The 17,636-nt window shown below is 35.8% G+C and overlaps 1 protein-coding gene across 2 annotated transcripts; it reads right to left on the bottom strand.

Moving 5' to 3' along the window:
* Nucleotides 1-19: 19 nt before the first annotated feature.
* LOC127454833 (BRISC complex subunit Abraxas 2-like) lies at nt 20-17,636 on the bottom strand. 2 transcript variants are annotated; one of them, XM_051722288.1, is made up of 9 exons: nt 17,547-17,636; nt 15,927-16,017; nt 12,798-12,834; nt 12,592-12,658; nt 10,748-10,938; nt 9,835-9,957; nt 9,227-9,311; nt 7,002-7,119; nt 20-6,903 (listed from the first exon to the last, which is right to left on the bottom strand). In XM_051722288.1, exons 1-9 carry the CDS (start codon nt 17,616-17,618, stop codon nt 6,446-6,448), a joined length of 1,242 nt encoding a protein of 413 aa, XP_051578248.1. In that variant the 5' UTR covers nt 17,619-17,636; the 3' UTR covers nt 20-6,445. The 2 variants fall into 2 exon arrangements, with proteins under 2 accessions (XP_051578248.1, XP_051578250.1); XM_051722290.1 differs by having other exon boundaries at nt 9,835-9,954.

The raw sequence follows: 17,636 nt of genomic DNA, 5'->3' as shown, positions 1-17,636 counted from the left end.
CATTTAAAATGTCCCCTGCAATGATGTTTGTATGCAGAGCAGCACTGCATATCTGTGTATGAAGTGCACCACCATCAGACCAACATGGATAGTTGACAAATAGCATGGACATGAAATTGTTTCGAGAATTCTGTTTAAAATGTATATTAATGTGTATATGATTTTTTTTTTTTTTTTTTTGTCTAATTGCTAAACTATAATATTAATAATGTTAATTCTGTTTTAAAATGATGCTGCACCTTTAAAAAGTCCACCTTTAGTAGTTCTGCAGTGTAACATGAATGTTTAGTCTCAATTAATATGATGTCATTAAAAATGAATTTTAAAAAGATGCTGTAAAATAATTTTAAGTGTAGCAAATCACACTGCGGGACATGTCATTTGAACTCCCTAAGTATCAACTACACAGACAAAACCAACACCACCTGTGAACTTTTATTAGTCTACTTTTTCATATTCTTAGGCACAATCCCTACATGTTCATGTTTTTGCAACAGAGATTCTTAAATCCTCATTAATAGCCCCAAGCACAGATACAGTGCATTCAGAAAGTATTCAGACCCCTTCATTTTTTTTCACATTTTATGTTGCAGCCTTTTGCTAAAATGCTTTCAATTTAATAAATTTGCAGTTATCAAAAATCTGTTTTTTTCTTTGTCATTATGGGGTATTGAGTGTAGATTGATCTGAAAAAATAATAATTTAAAGCATTTTAGCATAAGGCTGCAACATAACAAAATGTGAAAAAAATGAAGGGGTCTGAATACTTTCTGAATGCACTAAATTATGTGTAAGCTTGAAGATGACCAAAAGACCAAAATCACAATTTTTCAACATTTCTTTGAAAGAAAGTCATTGTTCCATCTTCATATGTGAGAATTTGACATGGCCACATTCGGTGAAAAGGGGGATTGTGCTCTTTCTAGCCTCATAAATTTGATCTCTCTACTCACTTTGTCTGTGTGCAGAGTAACAAATCATGCTGTTATTCTTGGCTAGGAGTGGAACTCTTGTGAAACATTCATATGTTAAAAACTGGCTTTGAGTATAACTGTTTCATAGCCCTCTTGACCTGTGACAGCTAGTTAAAGGGATAGTTTGTCATCTTTTACTCACCCTCAAGTTGCTCCAAACACATACGACTTTATTTTTTCACGAAAAATATTTTAGATGTTAAGCAGAATGTTTGGGACTGACAGCCTCAGTCACTATTCACTTTCATTGTATAGAAAAAAGATGCAATGAAAGTGAATGGTGAGTAAAGGTCTGCATGGGCCTTGCAATGAAACCGGACCCAAGACCGTGTGACCCAACTCTACCTAACCCGAACGGTACTGTCAGATTTTGAGCTCAAACCCAACATTGCTCACTATCTTCATACTTTCTTCTCCCATCAAGCATTGTTGCAATAGGCTGTATTTTAACTAAGCATCATAGGCAACATTACTAACAGTATTCAGAACATTGAATCTTTGTCACACCTGTGCTAAAAACAAGCTAGGTGAAGCACAATGAACGAAACAGAACACAGGTGCCTCGACATGCGTTTTTGAAACTTGAAATTCTTTTATGTGCCAGCGTGAGATGCTGAAGAAACGGCAAGACGTAGTGCAACAGTCAAAGATATCCATCCAGCACGCTTACATAAGAAAACAATGGAAAAACATGTTCAGTGTGAATGGCCCCCACTCGTCCTTTTGCGGGTGTCTGTGAGTAAGAGAGGGTGTGGGAAACAAGGTAGGCCTGTCTATTTTTTCATTATGTACAAACCCCAACCCGACCCGAAGTCATACATGAAAAAATGACTCGAACCCGGCCCGAAAACCCGGCGGTTTCTAGGGTACCGTCGGGCCAGGGTCAGGTTGCAGACCACTAAAAGTGACTGCAGCTGTCAACATCTCGTTTTGTTTTCCATGGACGAAAGAGTTGAACAGGTTTGGAACAACATGAGGCTGAGTAAACGATGACAGAAATGTCATTTTTGCATGAACGAACCCTTTAAACGTAAGACTTAAAGGGATAGTTCACCCAAAAATTTAAATTCTCTCATTATTTCCTCAACCTCATGCCATCCCAAATGTGTGACTTTCTTCTGCAGAACACAAACAAAGATTTTTAGAAGAATATTTCAGCTCTGTAGGTTCAGTGAATGGTGTCCAAAACTTTAAAGCTCCAAAAGGACATAAAGGCAGCATAAAAGTAATCCATAAGACTTGAGTAGCAGGGGCGGGGCCAGATGGGTGGCACGAGGTGGCAGCTGCCACCGTCAAAATGAGCTATGCCACCCCAAGTCAGACCCCGCTCGCGTCCTAGAGACGGTGCACAACGGCTTAACCTGTCCGTGTCGCACATGGTCCAAAACAACATTCCGGCACCCAAACCACACGCCCCCATTCAAAGAGCTTCAAAGTTTTGGTCACCATTCACTTGCATTGTTTGGACCTACAGAGCTTAAATATCCTTCTAAAAGTCTTTGTGTTCAGCAGAAGAAAGTCATACACATCTTGGATGGCAGGAGGGTGAATAAATGATGAGAGAACTTTCATTGTTGGATGAGCTATCCCTTTAAGAGAATGCAAAATAAAAATTGGCCTAGTAATTGAACAGATAAGGAAAGTATTTTGCCCTCTTTACCAAATATTTTATTATATTCCAATAATGAATTTGGCCTTTATGACACCAAAGGATATTATAAATACAACCTGTGCTTGCTAAAACACTGCTACTGGAATTGGAAATTTGCTTTATATTTGTAAACATGGTGGCATATTTATGACAGAAGTAGATGGGAACGGTGGATGCTTGCAGGTGCTTGTTGCACTAATGCAACAGCCTGCCAACCACACATTGCACTTGTTAAACATGACATGCACTGAGGGACTTCACTCCAGTTCTGATGGGAACAATGTTAATCACTCACAGCTGCTGGTTTTCAGGGAAACAGACATGTCTGACCCACAGCTGACTAAACTGACAATAAAAATAACAGTCACATCATTGTAATTTCCCCTTTAAAATGGCACATTGCCACATTTAGATTTATTTCAATATCAGATTTGAAAGCATCTGCAGGGAGAGGGCAAAAGGCAATATGGCAGCAATCTTAGCATCGTCACTGAATTAACAGAGTTGTTTTATCTGTAATTTGGATCCAAACCTAAAGCATCCTATTGTGATTATCTTAATTCCAACCTAAAACAAAACAACTAGATCTTTTAAAGAACTCGGCTCCAAAAAGGACTATGAGGTTCCCAATAGAATTATGTCCCCATAGAACATCAGAAGGAATTTAGGCCCACAGTAATAGTTTTTGATATGATTCCATAGGATCCTTTAGGAGTCTCAAGGGGTTTTTGCGAATTGAGACAACATGATTCTGATTGCTCATAAATAGTAAATATTTGTTGGAAAAACAAAAACAAAAGGTCAACACATGTGAATATATTTATACCGTATATTATTATTACATTTTAAAGTGGCAGTTATAGGATTATCCGAAATGTTCTCATAAGCAAAGTGTTGTGTGTATGGTAAAATCACATTTTTAAAGCTCTAAGGGACTGGCTGCCAGCTGACCAAACATGTGGCATTTTTCCACCGCACTGTCATCGTTCAGTTTAATATTTTCAGTGAAACTTTCAGATTCTTGTTGAAAGCATGGGTGGTGTTGGCTTTCAGCCTTACATGTGAAGATGCTGTATGAGGCCTAAAACTATGACTAAACATTTAAAGCAGTCAATGCAACATGATACAGCTAAAACATTTCTGTCAGTGCACTCACACTGACACTCATGCCAGGGAACAAACTGTTTTTTTTTTTTTCTGTCAAACCCAGAACTGGAGAAACATACTGAACAAAAAATGAGACATTCTCGGCCTCTGCCAAAATAAATGTCAGTGTGTCAGATCCTGAGATTAGATTTAGAATTAAGAATTTTGGATTCTTTGGGTAAAAAAAAAAAAAAAAAATCCAGACAGTTCGTTAATCTGATTCAAGTTTCTTGCCCAAATAACGCACAATGGAGTACATGAATGAATCTCACAAAACCTGCCAAAAATATTTCAAGGTCATATTTCACCCAAAAATCTGAAGGAAAAATATGAAATTATATTTGAAACCTATTTATTTATTTATTTATTAAGCATATTTCCCCCACAAAATTCAAACTACTGTAATGTGATATTTTTTATTATTATAAAGTATTTATAATCAGAATCATTAAGCATAATGTAAAAAAAAAAAAAGTTAAACAATCAGATGCATTACTGAAATGTGAATTTACAAGGGGTTCTTAAAGGAATATTCCGGGTTCAGTACAAGTTAAGCTCAGTCGACAACATTTGTTGAATAATGTTGATTACCACAAAAAAAAAAAAAAACATTTCGACTCGTTCCTCCTGTTCTTTAAAAAAAAAAAAAAAAGCAAAAATGGAGGTTACAGTGAGGGACTTACAATGGAAGTCAATGGGGCCAATATTTGGAGTGTTTAAAGGCAGAAATATGAAGCTTATAATATTATAAAAGCACTTACATGAATTCTTCTGTTAAAACTTGTGTTTTATTTGAGTTGTAAAGTTATTTAAATCATACTTTTTCCAGTCATTTTAGTTTTGGGTTTGTTGACATTACATCGTCATGGCAACGAAGTTGTAAAACTGGCTGTAATTTTTACTCAAAAAAGGTTGTTAAGCGATTTAATCACACTAAAATCATGTTGACATGCATACTGTTGATGTCTTGTGGCTTTACTTTTAAACCAGTAACTATTTCAATGTTTATGGATTGGCCCCATTGACTTCCATTGTAAGTGCCTCACTGTAACCCAGATTTATTATTTTTTAAAGAAAAGGAGGAACGAGTCAAAATAAATTTTTGTGGTAATCAATATTATGCCACAAATGCTGTCGACTGAGCTTAACTTATATTGAACCCAGAACATTCCTTTAATGGTAAATGTCAGTGGTCCTTAAAATAGGCTTTATTTTCTTTGTGCAAAACATAATTGTTTTCTTGTGATTTGTTAGTAAAATATGACTATGACTATTTTGTGAGATTCATCCACAATTAACTAAACGGGGAAACAGCTTCATTTGAATTGAATCAGATATTATGAAACATCCAACAGACGGCAAAACTGCTACTTTGTCACCTTAATCTACCTTTAAAGTTATTCATCTGCTGCATACGGCTGAAATCTTTACTTCAAATTATCACAGAGCGCTAAACTGAACCACCACTGCATTGGTTTGAAAAACGAAAAACAAAACAACATTTCTTGTGAACTAAGGAACAAATGCATGAGGATAAGATGGAGAGAAAGAAACAGTCCTGGTACTGTAAAAGAAACCTGAGATTGATGACACCACAGTTTGATCATCAACTCTTCCAGTTTTGAGTTCTGATCGGCTGCCCACATAAACAAGACTGGCTCAGTCAAACTGTGTGACTGGTAACTTCAGTTAAAGCTCAATGGTAAAAAATGCACAGCAGAAAAGAATACAATTATCGGTTCATTAATTAGGACAAAAAAATTATTAGTTTAAATCAAAACGTAAATTATCAAAGGAGTAACTTATATAATCACTGACCAAATTGATCATTTTGTTGGTTTTCATTTTTAGGCCACTATATTACTCAAAAGAAGACAACTGAAAAAAACAAAAATAAAATAACTTTTCCAGAACAAGAACTGTTCTAGATCAAGTGTCAGATAGGTGCAGTCTGAAGAAATTATCAGAACTGCAATTTTTTCCTGTCTGTCATATTTGTGAAGCGAGAAAATGAACAGCAGTCATGGAGTGAGCTCACACAGAGATGAGTTTGAAGGCCGCAAAAACAAAATTCCCTTTGCTGTTCTATTCAAATGCAGATCAAAAGAAGGCAAAACAGTGCAAGAGGTAAATGGTGTAAGAACTGAATGATCCCAGCAGGTATGTAGCAGATGCCAAGAGATAACCAGTGAGCAGGATGTACCTCAACCCCAACAAAACCAGAAAGTATGAAACAGAGAAGGGGTCCATCAGTCCATTTGGCTGGGGATATTGTTCCATCACTACTGCGTTGCAATCTCAAAATGATGAATTCCCCTGCACAAATCTTAACAATTTTCCTTAAAGGAACAGTTCACCCAAAAATGAAAATTGTGTCATTATTTGCTCACCCTCATGTTGTTCCAAACCCAAATTACTTTCTTTCCTCCATCAAACACAAAAGGAGTAGTTAGGAAAAATATTAGCCCTCACCTATTGTTCCATGGAAGAAAGAAAGTTTGGAACAACATGAAGGGAAGTAAATCATGACAGAATTTTCATTTTTGGGTGAACTATCCCTTTAAATGTGTACAATAGGACAGCATTGTCATAAAGCAAGTGCTTCTTTGTTTTCTGAACATCAGCCCCAAAACCCATTTACCCCTTTCTTCTCCTCAAAATGTCTGTTTAATCACTATGAGCCCGGTGGGCTGTGGGCATCTCCATCAGGCCACAGGGTAGCTGGCCGTCCCAATGTAACAGCTTCTGTTACGGAAGGTGGCTGCACTTGATCGCTTACTAAATTTTCGTACTCGCTACTGTCCTCATCGTCCTCATCCTGGTCTTCCTGGCCAGTGGCTTGACGGTTCAAAGAATCTGAGCTCGAGCCATCTCCGTTGCCCAAGCCCAGACTGGGAGACGGGTGGCCGGGTGAGCCCACGGCTTGGGGTCGAGGCAGCAGGATAGCGCTTGGTGAATCTGGAGGCAGTGTGGTGCTGTAAAGTGGTGGAGACGATGAGTTTACAGGTCTCTCTAAACTGGGCTTCACTGAAGGATCTGAGTGTACAACTTGTGTCAGTGGAGTGTGTAATGGGTTGGAGAGTGCCGAGTCATCTGGAAGTGTGACAGCCGTGTTGGTTGCTTCTTGAAGTCCTGTGAAGGAAACAAAAATTAGGATGGAAATGTTAAAAGCATTAGTTTCCCCTTTTGTTAACGAGCAACGATAATCAGGGAAAGTCATCAGGACATACTTCTCTCTTCTTCAGCGGTGTTATGTTTCCTGAGAGCGATTTCCTCTTTGAGTTTGTTCACTTCCTCTTGGATTTTCTCCCTCACTTGTTCACTTTGATCAACTTCCCAACAGACTGCCTGGAAGACAACAGAAAATGTTTAGTTTATTATAAGCATATTATAATCATTCATTGTATTTAATGTTATGTTATGTTATGTTATGTTATGTCAAGTATTTTTCAGCCTATGTAAAGGGCATTTTATTTACAACAGAAGCACACCACTTTATCACCAAAATGTAGAATGAGACGTTTTGTCTGCAAGCGCTTTTCATGTGGAGTTCAAAGCGGCGCTGACGCGAATCATGAATATGGCTTCACGATTACTGTAGCAAAGTGGATAGCCACTATACGCCAGCCGATTGATATTGTGGAGGATGAGAATTTAAGAGATTTAATGCCCATTGTAATGAATATGCAACCTATGTGGTCAGAGTATTTTAAATCAAATGTAAGACTTTTTAAGACCTGAACAAATAAAATTAATACCCTATCCCCATACCAAAACAAATCCACACAATATCAAAATAAATCATGTACCACAGACTCTTACTTAAACAGGCAGGGGCACACATTCAACATTGCCTTAACATTGCTTATCAGTAAAACAGGGTAGGATATATGCAAGTTTAAAATACTCAATACGTGTTTTCCACATATACAGTATATCAAATTAAAATTGGTTTATGTACCATTATATAAGTAAATACAAATTAGAGGTCAACCGATATTGGATTTTGCTGATACGATAATGTATTGAAAGAAAGGCAATTCATCTGCCAATAGTTTTTCAAATTGTTAGCCTATATTAAATATTCTTAGTCTTTCCTTCCTGTGATGTGGAGGGCCAGACAGAGGCTGCAAGGGTCCAAATTGAATTAAATTCCAGGAACAGATTATGGTGCAATCAAAATACCAATAACCAGTGAAAAAAAATATTGTATTCATAGCGTGGAACTTTTAATTTTAAAGGCTGAAATACACCGGAGACTCTTATTTTGAAATGTATGCGCTTCACTGCTTCCTGCTGCTCACTCAAACAAATAAGGGAAATAAAATGTGCTCTCCTACAATAATCTACAATGTATTACAATGAAAACTATTAAAAGTAAACATTGTCATATTTCATCAGCGCTATATCGTCATCAACAGTTGATCATTAGTGATTGCTTGTCATAAATTTCCGATATGGCTTAATGATTGTGAACTGCTCTGCAACAGCTGAAAACACTCACAAGCCCCCGCGTGCTTGGAGAAAATACAACATTGCCATGTTATCACTCTGAAGGACGCAGTCCATGTATTTATTTAATTAAATCATATTCTTTTGAAGTTTGATAATCACATTAGGTCATATCACGATTCCTGTCTCTTCGCCCCCAAATTTAAGACATTGGTCATTGGTCAAAAGGTGTATGAACACGGTTTATAATATTTTAATATACAGTATATATATATATATATATATATATATATATATATATATATATATATATATATATATATACACTGTATATGAAAATATTATAAACAGGGTTCGCACACTTTGACCAATGAGCTTCTATTACTTTTTAAGTAGTTACTAGATAAGGACTTTTATAAATCATTTAATAGAGACTGTGCTCACAAAAAGTAAATTCTTGTTTAATTTCAATATTTTAGAGTGGACCATAACTAAAAAAAAAGAAATGTATTCCATGAAGAATTTTTTTGACCTTTCTCATCAACAAGGCGTTTCCGTCTGCAGAACTGCCGGGTACTGGATGTTTTTTGCACCATTCTGAGTAAACTCTACAGACTGTTGTGTGTGAAAATCCCAGGAGATCAGCAGTTACAGAAATATTCAAACCAGCCCATCTTGCACCAACAATCATGCCACGGTCGAAATCACTGAGATCACATTTTTCCCCATTCTGATGGTAGATGTGAACATTAACTGAAGCTCCTGACCTGTATCTGCATGATTTTATGCACTTTACTGCTGCCACACGATTGGCTGATTAGTTAATCACATGAATAAGTAGGTGTACAGGTGTTCCTAATAAAGTGCTCAGTGAGTATATATTATAATATTATAAAAAAGTGTACTGATGGCATTTGCTGGCCTGTGCAAGAACTTCTACATTTAAGACATGTATAAAACTGTGCTGTATGTTAAGATACTAGAGTATAACGGTGTAACTCACCTGCACCCTTTCTTGTAGGGCACTGTACACCTGAAAAATAGTTCGAATGTCTTTCATTACCCCATCCTTATCGAAGAACTCAGCCCTATAAATCAAATGCAATTTAATTAACAATCAGTGATTTAAGAACTTATTGTGCCTAAAGTTGGATAATTTAATGTTCTTTGAGATACTACATGTTGTGAAGTTTGCAGTAATTATCATGATATTGCAATGCAAACACGTGGCCTAGAAGACAGATCATCTAAAATCTTTTCCTAGTGATAGACCGATATATCTGCCAATATTTGGCAATTTTTTTAGATTATCTGCATAATCTGCATCCCCACTTAGTAGAAGCGGTATTTCCCCCCAAAAACTAACAACCTTGTTAATGGATAACGCACATTTTCTGTTTTCAAGTATTTTTGAGTGAATTTTAAGTAAATATTCTGTTAAATGTTTGCAGGAAATTTGTTGAGGTGTATGCTATGCCAGCCTAATCTCTACCTATAACGGTCAACCACTAGTTTTTTCTATTAAATATATTAAAGAAAATACAGCAAAAAACTTGCCATAATGTGAGTGTATATCTAAAAAAATTCAACACAGTTTTCAAATTCCCTCACCCATGTTCTTTAATGACACTAGCGTAGTTCTTGGAGGTGTTGGGCACTGAAGAGACTTTATATTCCTGTTGACTGGTGTTTCCCAGGTTTGGGATGCTTAGAGATATCCTCTGATTATACCTGCTGAGGTACACAATGAAAATACTCAAGTTATTAGCTACATAATGCCATTTGTAAACATTATGTCTGATACAGTAAACAATATCACAGAAATGTCTGGTCAAAGAATTAGTTCAAGTATGAGCCATCATTAAAGGAATAGTTCACCGAAAAATATAATCTCATTATTTACTCACCCTTTGCCGTCTCAAACTCTTATGACTTTCTTTCTTCTGCGGATCACAAATGAAGATGTTTTGATGGAGATATGATGTGAATATATCCATACAATCAAGTCAATGGGGTCCAACACTTCCAACCTCCAACAAGGACATAAAGGTAGCAATCCATACGATTTAAGTGGTTTAATCCATGTCTTCTGAAGCAATACGATCGATTTTGGGTGAGAAACAGACCAAAATATAACTCCTTTTTCATTATAAATCTTGACATCTACAGTCTGCTAGGCATGCTCATGACTTGAAGCTCTCGAATACACTTCCTTGCACTTGACACATGTGCAGTGCACGTGTACAGTGTGTAATTGAGATTTAAATCATGATCGTGCCTAAAAGACTGCAGATGTCAATATTGATTAACTTTTGCTTGAAACTTAAGCTTGAAAGTGTTGGTCCCCGTTGACTTGCATTGTATAGATGCAGTATATACACATCATATCTCCATCAAAACAGATTTGTTTGTTTTTGCAGAAGAAAGAAAGTCATACGAGTTTGAGACGGCATAAGGGTGAGATTCGGTCTACCCTAAATTATAACATATTTACTTAAATATTTTTTAAACAGCATGTACATACCTTCTGTTGGGTCTGAAGAGTACATACTCCAGAGCATGTGTGGAACTATTGGCTGTGGAGATGAAGCTGAAGAGAAGGAAGACGAGATCTGGAATGCCGAGTATATGGGTCAACTGCTTGTGGATCACTTGCTCTCTAAATGACATCTGCTGTTGGGTGTTCCTTCGAAACCGGTACCAGCCGATAACATTCTGCATGGAAAGTAAAAACAGGAGATCTTCATGCCGTATAGAAAAAAACCCCCAAAAACATTCTGGCTGCGATAAAAATCATGCTAAAAGTTTTATTCAAATTGCAAAAAAATTGACAATACCAGCTCTAAATTATGATCGGATGAGCCTTGTTCGAAGCTGTTAGGGGCGTTCACAACGAAGCGTTTTTGTGTCCGTCTGTGCTGTTTTTAGATTTTCTATAGAAACATGCGCTAGACAGACATCTTTGACCATTACGCCGCATCTCACTGCACTTTTAGCCTCTTGTGCAGTAGCGCCACAAGTTTTAGACACCAAGTATGGTAAAAAAGAACTTCAACTTTTAAAACCGTGTCTTGAGATTTTTGAATTTCATTCGTTGTGCAGAATCTAGCTTTTTTCAGCACAATAACGTGTTTGGTGTGAACAGCGCCTTAAATGCCAATAAGCACACACCAGTGACTGGACATTCTAAAGTTAGTGAACTATATTACGTGGCAGAAGAATGTTTTATTTTGCTTATTATTTTTAATAGATACTTATTGAACATTGGTGCCTTTTATCATATTGCTGTTATTTAATAAGAGCAATAAGGCACTCAAAGTGTTGGGTGTAATCCAATTACAAAGTAATTAGTTACTGTTATCTAATTACTTTTTTTTAGTAAAAACAAAAACAAAAAGTAGTGTAATGCATTACATTTTAAATTCTTGCAATCAGATTACAGTTCACTCAATAAATTACTTTTAGGTACATTATAGGGTTATGCTTATTTCTAATATATTATTTATGTAGAATACATGAATTATGGCCCCATAACGAGTCATTGTGAAGGAGAAATGCGAGGTGCTGAGTGTATGACTTGTGCGTAACAATTAACAAGAAAGAAATACAGATATTATTCTGAATTTGAGTGGAAAAGTGTTTTAGAAAGTAACTTAAGAGTAAAGTAATGTGATTACTTTTCCAATGAAGTAATTATTAAAGTCTGATTACAATTTTAGAGAAATACAGTAATTAGTAATTTGTATTGGATTACTATTTTAAGTAACTTACCCAACACTAACCACTCAAGGCTGTGCATTGCAGTGATTTTACCATGGTTAAGGGGGTTTTAAAAAAACTGTACTGTACTTCAATTCCTCAGAACACCCCTTACCCGTGATAAAATTATTCTAAATCACAGCTTCTAGTTGCTTATTGCTTTAATTTACAATTTATGACATGACTTAACAGGCTAAAAGTTTAAATCTTACAACAGTTGTCGTGATGTTACTATAGTGATCTAAAGTTTAGTGGTTGACAGATATGGATTTTTCAATGGCTGATGCTGATAACGATATCTAGAGAGCAGGATGGCTGATTTAAATGCCGATAAACATAATACAATTTAACAACAACAAATCAGATGTACACAAAATTTCTAAAATGAGACAAACACTTATTTTCTACAATCTTTACTCAAATTGGCATACATTTGAGAAGGACCTGATAAAGTCAGATAAGTAATAATACATAGCAAATTTATGAACTGGGTCAATTTCAAGTTCTTGATTGTTTAGCCAATGTATGTTAATAATGTAAATATGCTCTCTCACTTACATATATTACATATAGCGCATTTAACCCTATTAAGATATTAGCACTGCTTACTTTTCTTCTGTCCTTGAGGATTCTGTTGAGATTTTCTTCATTGACATTACCTGCATAGTCATAAAAGCTGAAACATACGAAATAATTTATTCAATCAAAACTTACAGATAATTTGGACATGTGAAAATATATTTACTTATGTTTTTCTGTAACATATTCAAAATAATTATTTAAAAATATATCTACTAAATGCAGGAAGTTCTTACCTAAACAGTTGTGCACAAGGTTTATGATTATGGACCTCTGAAAGACAAGTAGAACATATGACTAATCGTCAAATCATACTCAACTCATGACTCATCATTAAATCATGCCTTTTCATTTATTTGACAATACACCAACATCTGAAAGAAAAAGAAAAAAAGAAGTGCACTGAGACTGTACAAAACACCTAAATAATGTCTAAAATATTCACAAGCATACAGGCAATATAGATATTTATGTAAACTGTGGCGAGGTATCAAGGTGTCTTTATTTAAAAATCTGCCAAATAACCTTAGACTTGGAATGGACCAAGAAAATGCACTAGCTTCGCTCTGATAATAATAGCCCACTGTGATACACAACTGAATCTCAACTTTCATGATCCTGAGGATTGTCTACAGGACGTAGGTAATGAGACAGAGATGTTGACCTTGTTGCAAATATAAGACTATTCAGAGCCACTTTGTGAGGTTTGAGGCCTTAGTGTAATTCTTTCTAAATTGAGCAGAGATGCTCTAGGAGCACTGCCAATCACAGAAACATGATCTCTTAATAATGAAGAAGAGCAAGGCTATTTGAGGCATTTCTAAGAATAAAAATTGAATGTATCAGGTTTTATCTATGAGGCCTTAGAAACAGCACTTTCTTTCTTTTTTTCAATTTTTACAGAAATATTACTTAAATTTTGTTTTGTTTCTTACCAAAACCTATTGTAGGCTATACCTTCAGAAGACTTGGAATATGACCCATGAACCTTTCAGTAGGGCTGGATATTGATACAGATTTCCTGATTTAATTAGATTCCAATTCACAAGCTCTCGATTCAATTTGACATTGATTTATATGGGGACATTTCTGTACAATGTCCACTTTGATTACATATGAAAGACATTCTGTCTCAGCTAATGCTCTTAATTATAAAGGAACTTTCGAAATATTAGTTTTACTATTTATATTTTATTATTAATTTTTCATCAAATTGGTCACATTTTAGCTTTTACATTTCAGATTTAATGTTTTCAAATTGCATATATTATGTTGCATTTATATTTTCGTTACATGTTTATTGTTTACTTGCATAATTTACTATTTACAAGTACTTACATTGATATGTAGAACACATGCTAAATTGGTACTGTCTTTTTAAGACTACCGGCATCAGCCAGTGAGCGCATATAATGAGAGGACGTGCTTGGTTTCTGTAGCGCATCCATTTGTGATTAGAATAAAATGTTTATTTTTTGTTGTTGTTTTTAATCAAAAAACAACTGATATTAAAAGAGACATTATTTAATGAGATATGGATCTGTGGATCATCTTTGGACACACAAAACGAGTAATAGGGATAGTTCACCCAAAAATGAAAATTCTCTCATCATTTACTCACCCTCATGCCATTCCAGATGTGTACGACTTTCTTTCTTCTGCTGAACACAAACAAATATTTTTCAGAAGAATATCTCAGCTCTGTAGGTCCATACAATGCAAGTGAATGGTGACCAGACCTTTGAAGCTCAAAAAATCACAAAGGCAGCATAAAAGTAATCCATATGACTCCAGTGGTTAAATCTTTCTTCAAAAGCGATATGATAGGTGTGGGTGAAAAAAACAGATCAATTTTCAAGTCATTTTTTACTATAAATCTCCAATTTCCCTTTCACACTCTGAAAGTGAAAGTAAAAGTGGCTATTTATAGTAAAAAAGGACTGAAATATTGATCTTTTTTTCACCCAAAGTGATTGCATTGCTTCAGAAGACATATTGAACCACTGGAGCTGTATGGATTACTTTTATGCTGCCTTTATGTGATTTTTTGAGCTTTAAAGGCCTGATCACCATTCACTTGCATTGTATGGACCTACAAAGCTGAGATATTCTTCTAAAAATCTTAATTTGTGTTCTGCAGAAGAAAGAAAGTCATACACATCTGGGATGGCATGAAAATTAGTAAATGATGAGAGCATTTAAATTGTTGGGTGAACTATCCCTTTAAACCAAACTTTTACACTCAAAATGCAGTGAAAAGATTTCGGTGCAAATAAATTATCCACATTACTACTCAATCACTGGTGAGTGAAATTACCAGCCAGTAGCCAATAATAGACATTTTTAGTCATATAGCCCGAGATTTGGTCCATTATGTGAGTAATTTACTAGCATTATAGAAAGTTGCAACATAAAGAGAAAGATGGATCTTGGGATTTAAGAACTGAGACCCTGATGCATCAGAAAATCAATACTTTTTCCCAGCCCTACCTTAAAGTGCTTTAAAATGAATCATTATCAACTGCCATTGCATTTAAAAGATGGATTATTATATTCATTAAAATATTTCCTTTTGTGAAGGCGAGCAAATTATGATTTATTATGACTATTTTTTTCTCGATGAACACTTTAGAGCAAACTATTCTTTTAAATCGGTTTACAGAACCAAACTGAACTACTAAAAAAAAAAAAAAAAAAAAAAATAGTTGTAAATGCAGTGATGACAGTCTTTTGGACTTATCTGGGGTGTTAGAAAATCACAGAATTAGAAGCATGCATTTTAACTCATTTTCAAATTTGTATATTGTCTCTCTTTGATCTCGTTACTTTGTAGTAGTGTGTGACCATAAAATGCTAAGATATTCAAGTAGTAATCTGCTGGTAGTACATCATTTCAGAGATTAGGCTACTCTGGTCCAGAACACTGACAATCAAAGTTACTGACAACCAAGTCAGTCTACAGTACTTTGGATGGTTGAGATTAAACAATTGGCTTGACCTCTATCTAACCAAACCTCTGCAATATTGATCTTTTAGTGATATCATAAACTTTCACTTGCATTTTCCCCAATGTGCAGGTCATGCCATATCTTGTACTGATAAAAACCTCTGTTACCGCTGCCTTATTGCACAAAGGAATGCCATTCCAATGGAAAACATACTCCCTATGGCCTGCACTATGAAACATGTTATGTCTCTGACCTGAGGCTGGTATCAACTGACGTTTCCACTCAGGATTTTAGAAAACGAATACATGTTGTTGTTGTTTTTTTTAACGATGCATGATCAAGGTTTCACAGCCACACAGGACACTAAATTGTGTCTATAGCTTTGGCACAGTAAAAAGTGAGCAAAGACGGTTTTACCTATTACATTGAGGAATTCTGAACTACTGATGTGTGAGTCACTGATGCTTAAAGTCTCCTCCTGTCTCACTTCTCCCAACAGGAAGCCCTCCTAAAAGAGCCAGTAAACACAACTTATTTCTATACAATCAAAACAGCATTTAGATGGCAAAGATAAAGTTATGGACTTGAATCCATCAGAACTCGTACAATGAATCAGTCAGATATAGGCCTATGTTATATCTAAATACAAATATTCTATTATTACAGTTTATATTTAAGAAATATCACATTACATCAGCACATGGGTGATATTGCCTTTATACAACAGTTCTAAACAAGAAGTCAATATAGAGAAACTGCTCATTTAGCTGGCCCAATATTGCATGATATTTCATTTATTTTTGGTCCACCAACAAACACAGTTTGGTTACAGTGGTGTAACTAACACAGACAAGCAGATTGATGCAAACAGTGAAATATTCCAGTGCTGTTACATGAATATCAGCAATCAAATTAGTGGACTGGACCTAAATAGTTGTATAAAAAATGTCTGAAAGATACATTTCTAAAACATTGCAATAATGAGTAACTGTAAATAAACACTGTTTTCCAAGAAGACGGCAAATTCAACTTAGTTGGCTTTTCATTTATTCGGTGCATATTTTCAAAAAGACTTAATATACATTGACATTTAACAATTAAAACTGGATTTATGAAGGTGGTATAGTATCAAAGGCTCATGTATGAACGCTATATACTTGTACTTTGACAGTCCATGCAATACACATGCTCATATAAAAGCCAGAACAGCGGTCACTCATTAATGGAAAAAGGGCTTGACGTCACATCTGTGACAGGATAAAAACAGGTACCTGACGAACCAGCCCAAAACAGCTATGTAAAGAGTCGATGACAGATACTTTCTCATGCTTAACTTCTTACAGTGCAGACATTAAATGGCATGACAGCAGGGGTAAAAAAAAATATTTCAGTGATCATTATCAAATCAAACAGCGTGTGGACACGTCATTATACACGCACTGTTAATCTTTCACGCTACTCTTGGTTTGCATTTGACAGTTGTTGCTGACAAACAAGCTAGCCGGTCAGCTAAACGCACTGATTCACATAAAACGAATTTGATGAAATTTCATTCATTAAAACCTGCTCGGTGTTAAACATTAATGCCAGCCAGTGTTCAAGCAATGGACTAATGGCAATGTCACTTTCTGACAAGCTTGTAAATGCTGTCGACTTGTCAGTTTGTTAGCTTTCACCCTGGCTGTATCTCAAATTCTAGTGAGCTGCCTACCTAGACTGTATTTATAGGCATCATTGGCGCTCTGCGAGTCAGCTCAACTCGGCTTAAGGTATCCCAAAAAAATGCTGCTAACACGAAACGCTCTAAATGCAGATGAATCTGAATTTTGAATGTTTTATTGCGCCTACGTTGCCCAAAACTGCTGTCTAGGTAGGCAGCTTACTAGGTTTTGGACACAGCCACTGTATAGCCACACCAGGAAGATGACACCGGGAAATGAATTCATTCTGATTTGATGCACCCAAATGCTCGTTGTTTCGTCGTGCGGTCGTGCCTTTAAACATTTGAAACATTCATTAAGGTGGCAGAGTACTTACATGGTCGGAATTGCTGTTGGCGCTGTGATAACATACAGAACTAAAAGTGTAACCCGAAATTGACGCCGCCATGATGGAAACATACGCGCC

Source organism: Myxocyprinus asiaticus, chromosome 17 (assembly GCF_019703515.2).
Source record: "Myxocyprinus asiaticus isolate MX2 ecotype Aquarium Trade chromosome 17, UBuf_Myxa_2, whole genome shotgun sequence".
NCBI lineage: Eukaryota > Metazoa > Chordata > Actinopteri > Cypriniformes > Catostomidae > Myxocyprinus > Myxocyprinus asiaticus.
This window is presented reverse-complemented; position numbering and strand designations above follow the sequence as displayed.